General features: G+C 36.9%; 1 protein-coding gene across 3 annotated transcripts in view; it reads right to left on the bottom strand.

Annotated features, from left to right (window-relative positions):
- KIAA0825 overlaps positions 1–17,605 on the bottom strand; it is a gene marked incomplete at both ends in the record, with an annotated part of 378,820 nt that overhangs the window by 228,027 nt on the left and 133,188 nt on the right. For 2 of the 3 annotated variants that reach the window (XM_080697642.1, XM_080697640.1), the window contains 3 exons: positions 164–323; positions 4,377–4,782; positions 13,841–14,065. In XM_080697642.1, coding sequence (XP_080553768.1) covers positions 164–323; positions 4,377–4,782; positions 13,841–14,065 — 791 coding nt within the window. The remainder of the gene's footprint in view (positions 1–163; positions 324–4,376; positions 4,783–13,840; positions 14,066–17,605) is intronic. The other variant, XM_080697641.1, reaches the window with a different exon arrangement.

Raw genomic sequence — 17,605 nt, forward strand, 5'->3', positions numbered from 1 at the left:
GCAGAGCAGCCAGGGCTGAATAGATTCTATTAATAATGCAATATTGAGTTTGGTATTGACTTTAAGAAGTATTATCACCTCCTTGACTAACCCTTAGCTGCCAGCAGACGCTGCCTCAGGCCAGTACACACCTAATTGCTCGGTAAAAAGGCCGTTTCCCTACCTCATTGAGCCGCATGATGTGATAAATTTGCCTCAGGTACTCGCTGCCACCTGGTTTGTGGCAGACATCCAGGACCATCATGTTTATTTTCTGCTCAGTCAGTTCAAGAGCAGTATCTCCTTCTTCTAAGACTGCATTCCTTTCCATTGTCATAAATGCACTAAATACAAAGGAAGCACACACATATCAGCGGTGAAGAATCATAAAGATGGAAAATAATCAGAGAGATCGAGTGTGGAGAGTCTATGTAAATCTCATACTCAAAGCACCCATAAAGACTCTGCTCAAATAGGTAAGCCTTCCCAAACTGCTGCTGCTCATAGAAACGGCACCTTGGAATTAAGCACCTGAAAGCATTTTTTAAAAACTGAATCGTTTCTTTTAAAACATTTCTTTATTGCATTTATACTCCTATCTATAAAACATTTTCCCATTACTGCAATTGTTGAAATTGCTATAATCATGGGATGAAAACAAAACATTCCTTTTTGAGAACACGTAAGAAATAATTTGTATTTTCTCTGCAAGAATAAAAAGTATCTTTGATGCCAGAAATAGCTTTGGTATTCTGTCTTTTGTAGATTCCTTTTACACCTGTCTTACGAAATGTTAAAGACTAATTAATGTGTCAAAAGGGGGAGCCTATAAGGCTAAATATAAGCTGGATGTTTCGTGGCAGTGTGCTTACCACTGGGTATTTTAAATTGGCCTCTGACACTTGTTGCCCTTAAAAAAAATACAAATGCCCCCTCTCCTGTTTCTTTTCCGTAGCAGATACGCAGCAAAAGTCACTACTCTGATTATTCTTCCAGAAAAAGAATTTACAGTCAGAACACCAGAAATGGGGAAGATAGGGTCCTGAAGCATTTCCTTTCGAAGAATCCATATACTTATTCTTGACACTGAACATTATTTACATGCTAATAATGGATGACAGAAAAAAATGTCAACATCCGAGACTATACCAGTGTAAACAAAAATCATGATCATCCTCAGACATCCTATGCACTCCATATGAATTTTATTCCAATTGCTATTAGGACATGTTAGGCTTTATAATCTAAGTCGTTTTAGGAAAACTCATGGTTTTCTACTGTTTCCCAGACTGAATGAAATTTATTGTAGTGTAATCAGCTGTATACTGCATTTCATTACTGAGGTTTTGCCATGATTATAAAATTAGTTCTGCCAAGAGTCAGTGCCGTTGACCTGAAGACGGAACCAAATGATACCCAGCTGCTGGACATTAACTTTGATATTGCTTCCACATGTAGCTTCAAAATCCTTCCTAAAAACGTAGGGGGAGGGGGAACTTTAGGATCATATAAACCTCGCTTAAAAAAATGAAAAGCAAATCTCACTCTGACTTTAAGATTTTCATTAGCTAAAGCGAATCTTTTCTTTTCTTTTAAAAATGATTTCGTTACAGTAAGAGAAGTTCGCATCTTCTTGAGCCTACATACAGGTTGCCAGCAAAATTTCTTGTCAGGTTTTGTAAGGGCTGACATTGAAAAAGTTGAGGCCCTCTGACAAAGGAGTGTCTCAGTGTTGGGCTCTGAATTGTATCCTTTGCTGTCCATCACTGTGCAGGTGAAGCAAATGATTGGATTCAGTCAATGCTATGATTAATGAGTTCCTCTCTGGATTTGGGACTGCCTATCAATCATGTCATTAGGGAGAATGTGCCCTGAAAGAGGCAGACCTTAGCCAAGGAATAACTGCATTAATCTTAATCTGTATATGCACCCAGCCAGCCAAGTCAGGGTCACCATGATGAAAAACAATAATCTTCAACTCGACAAATTACTTTGCAAGACAGACATTTCTTTACTTTTGGGGCTGTGTGTTCTCTGGAACCCTAAGTTGACTGTTTACAGCTTGAGAGTTGCTACAAAGTGAAGGTTATTTTAATGAATAGTAATGCTTTCAGGCAGATTGCAAGACAGGCAACGCTTATGGGGGCCACCTTTTTGACTCTCATTGTTTTCACCATTTCTATGCAATCAAAGGTAAATGCAAGTGAAAGAAATCTAACTAGATCATAGCATGTAATTCCAAGATGATCTTCATGAGGATTTAATTTACCATGACATATTATTTATCTTAATATATATTTTGGCTTAAATACTTACGTAGCCATATTAAAAATATATGGTAAAGCCAGGACAGCACTCTATCTAAACAGACCAAATGATTTGAAGTACCTTTTTTCTTAGTAATATACATCTATGAAATAATCATTGATTTATTAGAAATACTTAGAAGAGGTAAATTACATGTGTATATCAGTAATCAACTTGAAATCAATGTTAAAATGAAACATTCCTATTGTGCCAATGTTATCTCAAGTAAGTCAAATTGAACTCCTTTTCAAATACATGTAAGAAATAACTAAGTACATTTTTGTATGTTGATAATCGAGAAATTGATTAAGACATAGTTTTGTGCCAATTACCTAATTATTCAAATCCTTGCCTGACTAAAACATTTTTAAGATCAGCAGTTCTTCATTTTTGATGCATATTCTAAGAGATTGCTAAGTAATCTTTTGACCCATAGCTAATCACTTAAGTATAAGCTAGACAGTTCTCTACTATAGGAGATGCCAGATGTATTGGTATTGTTTACAAAACTTAAAATCAGGTTTTAAGAAAAAAAATTAACTCATGGATTTCTGCATGTAGCCTAGTAATATTAGCTATATATTGTTTTAAGTAGATATTATTTGATAGAGGGGCTTCTAAATCAGTAGCATAAATTTGATTTTTAAACCATAAACAGATCTACAATTTATATTCTCTTTTTCCCCTCTCTCTTTTAAAATCACTTCTACGGATAATGACATCTGGCCTTAATCTTTAGTCATTGGATTAAAGCCTGCAAATTGGTATTGAATGCAAATATAAAGATTAAGAAGGTCACTGTCAATGTTACTAAGCATTTGCCTGACTTCTATTGTTATTTCTGCCCAGGGGGCACACAGAAGTAAATTTCTAGAAGTCAGTATGACAAGACCAGAAAAATCATGATTACCTACTTTACACTGTATGGATTAATATAAAGTCTTATAGATTAACATAGACAAGTAAAGAGTATTAGTTTTATGATAATTCTAACCAGTGAATGCAATGCACTTGAATCATTTATAAATAAAAGTACATAAAAATTCTAAGCTTGATGCTAAGAACTCTATGAATGTTTTTTTAATTTTTTGATACAATTCTATTAGCTTGGTAACTTCATTGAAACCAAGACTTTAAGAGAGACAATAAGTTGCATGAAATAATCCATTTACAAGGGTTTTGTATTTGCTCCTCTGATTCTAAATCTCAGCTCTTTATCACTGCCATCTACTAGGAAGAGTAACCATAGTTTAAGTGATTTTTAATCCTTTCAGGCAGAAAGTTATACTAGTATCTGCTAGCAACATGCATATCTTTTAAAAGAATGGGGGACAGGGGATGTGGGTATTTTACAAAAGGCTAACGGTGATCTGGAGACCATCTGAACTGGAATTCCTTTATTGCTATCAGGTAATTCGATACCTGAAGACTAATTTTAAGACAGGAGAACTGTATGTACATATTTAAATTCATCAGGGACCCTTAAAAATCTTTGTGATACTACAAATCACTTAGCTCCTGGTGACAAAACTACTAGAAGCCTGACATTTTCATACTGAAACAGCTGGGTGTGTTTATAGCTCGAGTGTGATATGCCCCGGTTGCCCTCTGGGATTCTTACATTACAAGATGAAAAATGTGTACCTTTTTGACAATCAGGTACATAGAAAGCAATAAAAAGCCTTTTATATCCATTAATTCCTTCTTAATTTAATCTCCGGGCCCACTCCATTTACAAAACGCTCCAGGCTAGCCACTAGATACCTGTTTGCACACTGAAAAGGAGTGAAACTAAATTCTCCCGGGTTTAACTACCACCCTTTTAATCAGAAACCTTAAGATGGTGACTAAACAAGTATAGTGTTCCTGGGTATCAATGGGGTTCAAATTTTAAAAAGACAAGGAATGTCTAACAGTCTGGGGTGTTTACAGGGATACTTATCTTTGTCTATATTCATAAAAGTTCCCATGAATTTAGCCAAATGGCCATTGTTGCCCATCTGACAATATTTTGTTGTAGTCATGCATTGGTGGTTTTGTTATTGTGAAAGTATTTGATGAAATTCAGGGAGAGAACAATATCGCCTTACCATTCAGTGCTCAGTTTTCTTGCTTTCAACAATTGACGTTCAATCCAGTTGGGCTTTTGCTGCTCAATGCTCTGTATGACCTTCTGGGCCATTTGATTAGGGATATTTCGCTCTTCCATGATGTGTTCCAAACATGCACAAATTAAACTGAGTTTCTCTTTACTCCATCTGTCAAGGGAGGCACCTGTTAAAAGTTCCACGGTGTTTCCATCCTCACAAATCCGACATAGAAGTACAATCAAGTTCCAGACAAGCAGGCCAGCTTTCTTCAATTCAACAAAGTTTTTTGACATTTTTCTCTCAGACAGAAAAAAGAAGTATTTAATTGAGGGAGGCAAACATGCAATCACTGTAGGCAACTTGCTGATTAGAATAGACACTGCCTGAGCAGCAAGCCTTGTGGAGCCTGGGGAAGAAAAGACAGGAAAGGTATGATTAGTCTTAGCATTTGCGTTCGAGCACTGCATGGTTTTGTGTTGTGTGGGGATGTCTAATTTTCGTGGAGAAAATTGTTGAGAAAAGCAAGTGCTTGACATATTCCGACAAAACTTTACCAGGGTCTCCTATAGTATTACCTAATATCCCCCAAATTCTGAACTTGTTCTTGCTACTGCCATAAATTGAGTTATATCAGAAAATTTAGAATTATAATTGATATTATCATCTAAGATTACTGCTTGGAAACACCCAGATCCTGCTGTCTCCTAATTAACAAGTGAAAATGCATCCCTGCTGGACCTCTCCTTAGCCTTTCATACCTCAGAGGCCCCTTAAGCTTTTCTCCCTGCCCTTGGAATCTTTGACAGAATCATCCCAACACACAAAAGTATGGGTTCTGAAGAGAGGTGTGAGGATGAAGAATTTAACTCTAAGAATTTGATTTTCAGAATATTTAATTTATTCTAATGTGTGTGGGGGGGCACCAGCCTACTATCTCTACTGGCCGACCCCTGCTCCTGGGTCAATATCTCCTACTGGTCGACGACTACTCCTGGAACAGTATTCTCTATTGCGCAGACGCAATGGTTTGTTTTTCCAGAGGTATTTATACAGTTACAGGTCAATCAACATCCTCGTCCTACCACCACCAGAATACAATAAAGACCAAACCAAAGCACATATATTACAGATAGGTTAATCAGTACCCTCGTGCCATCACCATCTGATCTTCTCCCAGACCTTTTACTTTGAACTTTCCATGACCCCAAACCTTATTGACTCTGGGTGAAGGACAGTCAGCTGAGTCAGAAACATTAATCTAGGGGAAAGCCTTAATGGCTCCCCATACCAACTTTTCTCAGGACAGCTCCTCTCTTCATTCTTAACCCAAACGTCACCTCCTAGAAGAGTCTGGAGTCACTAGGCTGTCCAAAGTAGTCCCTTTGACCCCTCCCATCTCAGCCCACATCCCTCTATCATGAGACCTTGTTTTATTGCCTTTATTACAATACTTTCCATCTTCTAATAATGAGCTCCTTCACCTGTTCAATTATCTGCCACCCTCTCCTACACTATAAGTTCCAGGCGGGCATTCTTATATCATGAGTAAATAGCACCTCGTTGGTAACAGGTGTTCAATAAGTATTTGTTAGATTAATAAGTCAACAAAATGACTCATGTTTTTCTCTCTTATTCTCTTTGCTTCTTGATTTTCTATGCTAGTTCTACTTTCTGCCAACACCTCTTAAAATGTGGATACTTGCTAAGCAGTCCTTGGCCCTTTGGTTGATGGTTCCATAGGCTCTCCCTTGCTTGGTGTTACTTCTCCAAATGATGTAACAACCCTCCTCTAGATCTGGATTTCTCAGTTTTTACACAATTGTCATTTGGAGCTGGATGGTGCAGAGAGCTGAGCTACCGTGTGCACTGAGGCACATTTAGCAACAACTCTGGCTTCTACCCACTGAATGCCTGTAGCGTTCCTCTCTGTTGTGACAAACCAAGACATATTTGGGCATTGCCAAATGTCCCCTGGGAGCAAAATCATCCTTGGCTGAGAACCATACTTCTGGATAATTTCAGAATCTTCAATCTTAGCCTTCCTCCAAGGTTGTAATCCTATAATTCCAACTCTCCTTTGAGCATTGCCCTTTTCTGCCATAGTTACCTACTATTAATTCCCTATAACTAAATTCATTGTCTTCCTTCTAAATGGGTTTGGCCCTCCTCCTGCCTCCCTGCCTTCCTTTCTTTTACATGTCCTGTTGCTCCTTCCTACCCAGTCAGTGGCCAGTATTGGTAAATTTTCCTCCCTCCTTATTTCTGACATTCTGTTTCTCCTTGCTGAGACCAATCCAGGTTGTCAACTTAGTTGTGGCCCTTTCTTGGAAATGCTAGCACTCTCCTAACTTATGGTCATACTCCAGGCTCTGCCCAGTCCCTCTCCTGCTCTGTAGAACCAAGTTCATACACAGTACTATGAATGTTATTATCCAATTTCTCTACTGGAATTGTCTTTGCTGATTTCTGCTATTACATAATAATAAGCCTTTAGAGTTTTGCTTTCAAAACATAGCCCGGCTTTGGCCTTTCCCTAATACCTTTCTCTTTAAGACCTTAAGTATGCTTTATTCTCTTTGGGGTGGGGGGTGGCTTTTGAATATCTTGTTTCTCTCTCTCTCTTTTGTTTTTCCAGTACTTGGAAACAGGGTCTCACTGAGTTGCAAAGGGCCTCACTAATTAGTGAAGCTGACTGTGAATGGCCATCCTCCTGGCTCAGCCTCCCAAATGCTAGGATTACAAGTGTGCACCACCACACCCGGCTTTCTTGATACTCTCAATAGGATGCCCTCTCTCTTTATGGGTCACCTATATTCTTCAACTCTGCTAAGTCCTACTCCTGTTTATAAATGCATATGAACATATTATCCATATGACCATGTTGGTAATTAGGCCCATAATAGATCATGCTGGGGCATCTTTTGTATTATCACTATTATTATGTCATGCTGTTATTCATGTCTTCATGCCTTAACTTTACAACTATAACAAAAGCTGCTTGGGAACATGGGAATAAAGCCTTCTCCTGAGTACCTCACTGGGCCAGGCACAGTGCATCTCTCACAAATGTGAAAACATCTAGTTCAATACCTGTTAAAAAAATAGCGCCTCAATAAATGTTTCTTTTTATGCAAATGGGTATGTTTAGATGAGCCTTAAAATATAGATAATGCAAGGCCGGGCGTGGTGGCGCACACTTGTAATCCCCGCGCTTGGGAGGCAGAGACAGGAGGATCGCGCAGGTTCGAAGCCAGCCGCGCGCGCTGGCTTAGGAGACCCTGTTTCCAAATAAAAATGTAAAAATAGGTCTGGGAGTGTAGGCCAGAGGTAGAAGGGCTTCCAGGAACCCCAGTACCACCAAAAAAAAAATTTTATATATATATAGAGAGATAGATAGATAATGCAAATTCAAAACTTCCCTCGTGACCTCTATTCTTCATGTTCTTAAATTACTTTAAATGTCTTGTTGTTCAAGTATTTAACTTAATAGATTGTATCTCATATCTCCTCTATTCTGAAGAGGGTATAAGCACAGATACTGAACAAACATTTGAAAATCTAAGTAAATATCAGTAAAGATTTCCAGTTCTCTTTATACCTATACTTCTGATATTTTATAAACTCTAAAGACTCCAAGTACTCAGATCCTCAACTACTTCATTAAAGCTTACAGCACATTCCACTCAGGACCTTCAGCTTTGTGACAAATGGATGAACCATCCTACTAACCACAAGGGCTCTGAATCTATGACGATGTTAACAATACACCAGGGAGAAATCTTTTAACACTGCCACACTCTAATTTTTCTGTCTCTATTACAATAAGTTGACTACTATCTAAGCCATCTTTACACAATAAATCAGGAGCTATTTAAATTTCAAAGCTAATAAAGTATGGGAAAATGTCTATCTTAGGATGAATATAATATGGTGGGTATAATTATATATTTATCATTTCTTCCTCTCTATATATATTTACTACTATAATATCATATTTGTAGTTCATAAAACATGCAAGAGGGAATTTATAAGAAATGAAGGAAAGAAAAAGTAATGTCAAAATTATAATTTAAAAATCTTGCCAGGCATGGTGGTGCACGCTTGTAATCCCCATGCTTGGGAGGACAAGACAGGAGGATGGCGCAGGTTCGAAGCCAGCCTCTGCTGGTTTAAGAGACCCTGTTTCGAAATAAAAAATATAAAATAGGTCTGGGAGTGTAGCCTGGAGGTAGAGTGCCCCTGGGTTCCATCCCCAATACCACCAAAAAAAAGAAAAAAAAATCTAAGATTTAATTTTTTAAATTGTACTTTTAAAGTTTACCTAGTATCAATAATGATTTGTTGAGTGATAATAATGTGATTTAATATGCTTTTTATGTTTAAAATCTGTGCTTAACATTTCACAGTACAAAGGTAAGATTCTTAATTAAGTTTGTTTTTCAATAACATGCTTTTGAATGTGTGTGTGTTTTTACTGGGGATTGAAACCAGTGGTAGTTCACTTCTGGACTATACTCCCCACTCCTTTTACTTTTTGTTTGGAAATGGAGTTTCACTAGGTTGCTGAGAGTATCACTTAGTTGCTAGGCTAGTTTTGAACCTGTGATCCTCACCTCCCAAGTACCGGGATTCCAGGCATATACCACCACACCCAGCATAAATACCATGTTTTAATGGCTAGCAGAAAAAATTTTAAGAGCCACTACACAAACACATATATACATATCTATCTACATGGATCAAGTGTACTGTTAGCTGTGACTATAAAATCATGGCATTTGTTTTGTAGTCTCAACTATTAAATAGGCAAAGTTGTTGTTGAAATTTGACTTATAAATAGCCATTGTCCATGATGTCAATTAGTTGTTCTTGCAAACAAATTGACTATTTCATATATATATATATATATATATATATATATATATATATTTGTGTGTGTGTGTGTGTGTGTGTGTGTGTGTGTGGTGGTACTGGGGTTCCTGGAAGGCCTTCTACCTCCGGGCTACACTCCCAGACCTATTTTACACATTTGCCAGCGTGGCTGGCCTGTCTCCGCCTCCCAAGCGCAGGGATTACAAGTGTGCCCCACCACGCCCGGCCCACTCATGTATTTTTAAGAAAAGTGTTCAAGGATTGCTGAAACTCTTCATTTGGAGTATTTTCAAACACATGAAAGAATTCTCTATCTAAATTCTTCAATATGCAGATGTGATATTTTTATAGGTAATATGTTTCTACAAAACTAGTACCCCTAGTTTTCATAAAGTAGCCTATACTGATGACTTCCTACAGCATTCTGAGAGTTCAGCCATCACTATCCTTCTCAACAACCCGCCCTGAACAGCGGCAAGGACGTACCTCCTCATGCCACACCTCGGCTTGCTCTCTCCAGAGTCCATCGGCTCAACTGAAACAATTACACCTATGATTTTACCATCAAGCATCTTTTTCCCGTTGAAAAGTTAACTTGCTGTTGAGGATATATATTCTCATGTATAGCTTTTATTTAATAATTATCCAAGAAACAATACAAAGTAAGACTAGTTTTTTGTGTGAATTTGCTGTTTGAAATCCAACAGATTAAATACCTAAAAACTGAATTTCATTAGAAGCATCTGATTTTTTACCCGACTGTATGCATGGCAAATCTCCTCCCCTGTAAGATTTATTGTAATATTTATTTCTTTAAATCATCAGTGTTTCCTCTGCCACCATATTTGCTGACAAAGAAATAAGGGATGCAATTTAGCCTGTCACCATGGTGTTTTCCATGTTCTGTCATTTTCACTATGTCAAGGACAAATGTTCCCTTAAGGTAGGGGCTATTTATCTTTTAATAAGTTAGAATCTCAAAAGACTGTTAAACATTTATCATTGTTTAGACAAATTTTAAAAAGAACATGATTATGTATCGCTTGACTTAAAACATTGTTGGAAAAATTAAACAGGTTTGTCTTCATGTTTCAAATGCTTCATTTTGAAATCTTTTTTTAATCAAGAAAACTTCGGACTATGTTCAGCTAATTTCTCAAGACACAGTACTCACTTTAGGAGAGATTCATATTTCACAATAATGTATGGGAAGCCATACTTCAAATGGTCTCCCAAACTTGTCTGGTTGTTTTGTCTTGTGTGGGCCAAATTTGACCAGATCCTCGTTGTTTTACTTTTTGATACAGCTGGGAAAGAGCTCTTACTAGCAATGAGAATAAATTTGAGCTATTCTACTTTATCAACTGTGTGCTTTTCCACTGCATTCCCAGTGTTAAACTGCAGTTTGTTAATTTGTCACTTAACAGAAACATACAGATCACCTGTATAATATTGCAAGAATTAATTTTGTTGAAACCAAATTCTATAATGCAAAGACAATTATGATTCATCACTGTACACAGAAAGCTAAAAAGGAGTAAGGTGTCCCTGTCATCATCTTTCCCCCAGTGTTGCGGTGCTCCTCTCCCTTTGAGCTTCCTTACATATTGTCCCAAACAACTAGTTACTAACAGATCAATGGAGGGTTCCAGTGACAAATTCCATGTGCTACTTTAAGTAAACTTTAATTTCTTTCTCCCCACATGCCAAAAAATTATATATCCCCTGAGGTATCTGCATTCATTTTGAAGTAATTTTCTAGCCTTCAGGCACCAAGAGGAGATGTTATATTTACATTTTGTCTCGGACCTATGTTTTTCTCACATATACCCACTATAATAAAGTTTAATTTATAAATTAGGCAAAGAAATTAATAGCAATAAATAATAAAAAATAATTGTAATAATATGCTATAATAAAATTATGTGAATTTGGATTTTTTTTCTCTTGAAAGAGTCAAAACAAGCCAGGCATGGAGGCACACACCTATAATCCCAGTACTTGGGAAGCTGAGACAGGAGTATCACATGTCCGTGGCCTGCCTGAGCTACTTTTAGTATAAAAAATAGGGCTGAGGGTGTATCTCAGAGGTAGAATGTTCCTGGGTTCAATCCCCAGTACAAGAAAGAAAGAAAGAAAAGAAGGAAAGAAAGAAAGAAAGAAAGAAAGAAAGAAAGAAAGAAAGAAAGAAAGAAAGAAAGAAAGCAAAAAAGAAAAGAAAGGAAGGGTTAAAACAAATACTAATATTTTGGGATTGTGGTTGACAGTGAGTAACTAAAATGAGAGAAATCAAAATTATGAATAATGTGTACACAATTCAAAATAGCTGAATTATGAAACCAGACTTGGTTTCTATCAACAGACTAGTATATACACACAGTCTATGTTTCCATGAACAAAACTGTGGTATATACACACAGTGAGATTTTACTCAACTATAAAGAAGAACAAAATTGTGTCATTTGCAGGAAAGTGAGTGGAAGTAGAGAACATTATGCTAAGTGAGATCAGCCAGCCTAAGAAACGGAATGGTTGTATGCTTCCTCTCCTCTGTGGAAGCGAGAGAGACACTGAGTAATGAAAGGGACTCCAGATAAATGAGGAGACAGTATAGGGGAGCAAAGGAGGGGGTTTATGGGAGGGAGAGGGGAAGGAGGCTTGATAAAGCCAATAGCTTAAATCATCCTATGTACATCTATGAAATTATCAATACCAATCTCAATAACATGCATAAAGCAGGGGAGGGAGCGAGGTGGGATCCAGAGGGAAACACACCAAGTGCTTGTGTGCATGTTTATTTCTATCAATAAAAGTACAAAAAATAAAAAGGAGTGGAAATGAAGGCTAAGAAGGGCCAATCTAAAAGTCCCTGCAACATTTCAGAGGGCAAGAAGAAATATTGATGCATTTTCCTATTTTCAGATCCACTTGGAATGTACAAAATGGTTCCTAAAGTTATTGTCTTCTCACTTTCTTTTATATAGTCATGAGATATGGCACTTCTTTTTGGATGGCTGTACTTTGTGCTAAAAAAAAATCTGAACAACTGGGCATCTATAAAGTAAGCATATATTTTTGAGTCAGAGGCTCAGTGAACTGATATAAAAGAATTCAAAATGTTTTTTAGACACCCAAATTATTCATAAATAAACAACGTGAAAGCCACAAGCAAAACAGTGCTACTAAAATGGCATGATGCTAACTATATTTAAAAAGGAGAGATGGCAACAATTCTTGCATAAGGAAGAACTTAAGTAATGAAAAGGTGACATTTTCCAATTTCAATTAAATGACTTTACTAGATTCAAAGGCAGTTTAATAGGGCTTGGACAGAATTAAAGTATTACTATGAAAGGTCACAGATAGATAATTGATTTGAGTTTGTAATATAAGGTCGCTGGATAAAAGCCACATTACTTAGGATCTTCATGGAGAAGAGTCAAAGAAAGACTAGTTCCTTCAATTGGCTTTTGCGAGTTCATCTGGAGTATTTTATTGTTGAATGACTCCTTAGAGCCAATGAAAAATATTCTTTTAAATATGAATATGAAATAGAAAGGTTTTACTTCAGAAAACCAAAAGAAGACTGACTAACACAGATATCTAATACGCATTTAAGGAATTTTGTGAAAATCCTGGGAAAGTGTAAGCACCAAGGTAGGAGGACACATTTAAGAGAGAATTTGACTAATTAAATAAATTAATAACAAAGATAACTGATAGTTCTTAAATATGCTTGGTAGACACATTGCTCTGAACAAGAACAATGCCATCAATTCAGAACCACAGGTATTGGAGGATAAATACCCTGTCAGAAAAATACATGCAGTTACCAAACTAAGTGTTATTTTTTACCTAAAACTACAGCTGTAGGTGTGTTAACAAAAAAAAAGAAAGTAGTAATTGGTGGTTTCAGGGGGAAACTTTAAACTTAAATTATCTTTTAAAGAATAATTAAACTGAATCTCATGGTAATTTTCCTGAAAGTACAAATCTTACTCAGTAGATTTAAAAGAAATTAGTCAAAAATGGTATGAGTAATCTGTGAATATTCACAAAAACAATATCATAGATAATTCTTGAAGTGGTCATTAAATAAAGATGACCACTGGAGTCATTTTCCTTTCTTTCTTTCTTTCTTTCTTTCTTTCTTTCTTTCTTTCTTTCTTTCTTTCTTTCTTTCTTTTTTTTTTTTGGTGGTATGGGGTTCCTGGAAACCCTTCTACTTCCGGGCTACACTCCCAGACCTATTTTTTTTATATATTTTTATTTGGAAACGGGGTCTCTTAAGCCAGCACGGCTGGCTTTGAACCTGGGCGATCCTCCTGTCTCGCCTCCCAAGCGCAGGGATTACAAGTGTGTGCCACCACGCCCGGCATGAAGTCATTTTCATTTCTAACTTTCTTGTTTCAGCTTTCCTTCCTTGTTTGTAGACAGAAGTTAAAATTAAAGGTCCTAGACATGGTTAGAGGAAGGCATATTAATACAGTTTATTAACCTTATAATTTTTAGAATTGTACTTAATTTAATATTCTAAAAAATTTCTACCTCGAGCGTGTTGTTTTTTTTTAAGGAAAAACAACAACATTTACCTTTGCTTGATCCTTTCCTTTTGGTTTCTTTTGGAGTATAGCTCCATTCTTTGGGAATGCTCTCAAGCAGACGATCAGGAACGCTGTGCTTGTTTGGGTTTGTCTCGCAGCTTCTCCCACAGCTCAGCGTGGCGATTAGTTGCTTGATGATGTCCTTGATGGCGTCCATCAGGGCCAGTCTCAAGCATCGGATGACCTCTAGCTTGGGCTCCAGGCAAGCTGAGACTTTAAAATCAGAAGGCCGAATATGGTTAGCAGAATCTGGCTGTCAGTTGTACCTGGTTCAATGTGGAATAGTATTTGATAATAATCTATCTTAAAGCTATAGAAAAAGAAAGTGGATTTTAAACAACAAAAATCATATAATTGATAATCATCAATCATATAATTGATAATAAATGTTAAAAAAAAATACACGGCAGTATTTACTGGTAGTTTGGGACTCTGCTGGTAGAATATAAACTGTGTGACCTTCTTGGATGCCAAATTGGCGATAATATCAAAAGCTTTAAAATGTTACATTTTTATTTCCTCACTTATTCTTGTCTTTAGAATTTAGTCCTAAGAAATCAATTAAGAGTATGCAAAAGATATAAAGAAAGGTTAGAAACTATCCAAATGTTCAGTAATAATTTGCTTATTAGGTCTGATATATTCATCTGTACAATGAAACCATATATTGCATATTTTTAAAATACAATCAAGTTAGAAAATGTCATACTATGTTGATTTAAAAATAAATACGCAAGCACACATACACATACAAAATAATTAAAATGTGTACTCTGCAATGCTAATGGTGACTATCCGTGACTGATGGGATTTCAGGTCATTTTTCTTTCCTTCCTCTTTTACTTTTTCTTCTTTCTTTTCTCCTTTTTTTTTACTTCCCTCCTGCTTTGCTATCATTTTTCTACTCATATGTATTACACATATGACATTTATGATAAACGTAATATAAAGTTTTGTTTATTTGATTTCTAATAAGACTAAAAAAAAAAAAATCCTGAGACCAATACTTGAATCAATACAGAAAAACTCGTACATGTTTTTTCCTAGTTCAAGTTCCCCAGTGATATTTCTCAAATGATTCATTAATTTTTCCATGATTCACTCTTAAAACCACTATGGTGAAGAAACTCTTGGAAATATCACATATCGAGAATTAAAATTTTTCAAAACTTGCATTCAAGCGGTATTCAAGCTGGGCGTGGTGGCGCATGTTTGTGATCCTAGTATTTGGGAGGCTGAGACAGGATTGTGCAGGTTCAAAGCCAGCCTCAGCCACCTTAGTAAGGCTCTCAGCAACTTAGTGAGACCCTGCTTCCAAATAAAATATAAAATAGGTCTGGGAGTATAGCCCAGAGGTAGAAGGCCCCTGGGTTTCATCCCTATCATCCCTAGTCTCTCTCTCTCTCTCTCTCTCTCTCTCTCTCTCTCTCTCTCTCTCACACACACACACACACACACACACACACACACACACACACACACACCTTGCATTCATTGAAGGGCATAAAAAAGACTTTTTCTTGTATTAATAATAAATGTCCATTTAACAATGGGCATGGTGGCGCATGCTTGTAATCCCCGTACTTGGGAGGCAGAAACAGGAGGACTGTGCAGGTTCGAAGCCAGCCTCGCTGGCTTAAGAGACTCTGTTTCCAAATAAAAAATTATAAAAAAAATAGGTGTCAGCCGGGCGTGGTGGCGCACGCTTGTAATCCCCGCGCTTGGGAGGCGGAGACAGGAGGATCGCGCAGGTTCGAAGCCAGCCGCGCGCGCTGGCTTAGGAGACCCTGTTTCCAAAAAATGAAAATGAAAAAATAGGTCTGGGAGTGTAGCCCGGAGGTAGAAGGGCTTCCAGGAACCCCAGTACCACCAAAAAAAAAAAAAAATAGGTGTCTAGGAGTGTAGCCCAGAGGTAGAAGGGTTTCCAGGAACCCCAGTACCACCAAATAACAACAATAATAATAAATGTCCATTTAAAAAACAAACAAGGCCGGGCATGGTGGCGCACACTTGTAATACCCGCGCTTGGGAGGCTGAGACAGGAGAATTGCACAGGTTCAAAGCCAGCCTCAGCGACTTACTGAGGCTCTCAACAACTTAGTGAGACCCTGCTTCCAAATAAAGTATAAAATAGGTCTGGAAGTATAGCCCGGAGGTAGAAATCCTCTGGGTTCCATCCCTAGTACCACACACACAAAAAAAAATTAATTAAAATAAATAATTAATGCTCATTTTGCTTGAACCCTTTGGAGCTATAAATTAGATATATCTTGATTATCTGAAATTTTAAAGAAGCCAGACAGATCTCTATTTCTTTTTGTTTGAAAAAAGATACATTATTCTTTAAAACAAAATCAAGTAATTGAAAATGGTAGAGAAAATAATAGTCCTACCTCAAAAAATTATGTTAAAAATGGGCACTCTGTATTGATTCATCATTACAATTAACACCTAAGATATGAAGAGTTTGGGGGGGGGGTTACAGTGTTGTAGGGCTGGTCAATATTTATTTGCTGTGAGGTCCTAAGACATCTTAAGAACTAGATAGCATATAGAAGATTAAGCAGTATACAACAAGCCTACTTCAGAGATAATATAAAGAAGGAAAAAATAAAGAATTGGAAAGAAGAAACAAGGGAATGTAAATGAAGGATATATGGTCAAGTAGTACAGCATCTTGGTCTTACTAAGAGTTTCTTCATCAGTCAAATATTAGTATGATACCTAGATTCCAAGACAGATAGCATAGAAAGAATGCCATGACAGTACCAAAGTCCAGTTGTCATAAGCCCACGTATTAATATTTGATTATAAATATAAAGAAGAGAGTCAAAAAAGTATCACCCAACTAAAAATTTCATTGCTGATTTTTTCTGTCATATAATTTCAGTTTTTCATATTAAATTAACTGAAATAAAAACAAAAGAAACATAAAATTCAGGTCAATTATGTAACTTAAAGAAGGCATGCATTATCACCTAATTTTCTAATACTTCAAATCAACATTTCAAATCTGGAAATTTTATTTAACCTAGGAGGGGCCCCAGTCCCCAGTGTCCTCATCTACAAAACAGGATAGAGGCCAAGAAGGGTAGAACAAGATGATATTGATGGCGTCTCTTAGTTTTCACTTTTTGTGACTCTATTTAATAGTCCTATAAGACTATAACAAATGTTTCACAGACACACATGTATATGGAATCAACAAGAGCTGTTACTCTACAACTTTCTTCTACAGCACAGTTATCAGGAGTCCTTGGAAAGAGGCCAAGTGATGGCTTTGAGTCAAAAATGAGCTCACAGCATGGTGTGGTGGCACACACTTATGATACCAGTATTTGTGAGGCTGAGACTGGAGGAACACAGGTTCCAAACCAGCCTCAGCAACCTAGGAAGGCTCTCTGCAACTTAGTGAGACCCAGTTTCAAAATAAAATATAAAATAGGGCTGAGAGTGTAACTAAGAGGTAGAATGCCCCTGAGTTCAATGCCAGGTAACACCCCCCCCCACACACACACACACACATATACAGACTCAGGCCTTAAACCAAATAGTTTCTTTAAATTCACATTTTGGCTAAGAGAATAAGAGTACCAATTTTATCAACATAATCTTTTAAAATTTGGTGATAATATGTGGCAAAAAGAATATATAAAAAGAAATTTATTACTTTTACTTTTAAATTTTATATAACCTTTTTTTTTTGTAGTACTGGTTCCATTTAATAATAGAACCCAGGGGCTTTCTACCTCT

The sequence above is a fragment of the Muscardinus avellanarius genome (assembly GCF_963383645.1).
Source record: "Muscardinus avellanarius genome assembly, chromosome: 1".
Lineage (NCBI taxonomy): Eukaryota > Metazoa > Chordata > Mammalia > Rodentia > Gliridae > Muscardinus > Muscardinus avellanarius.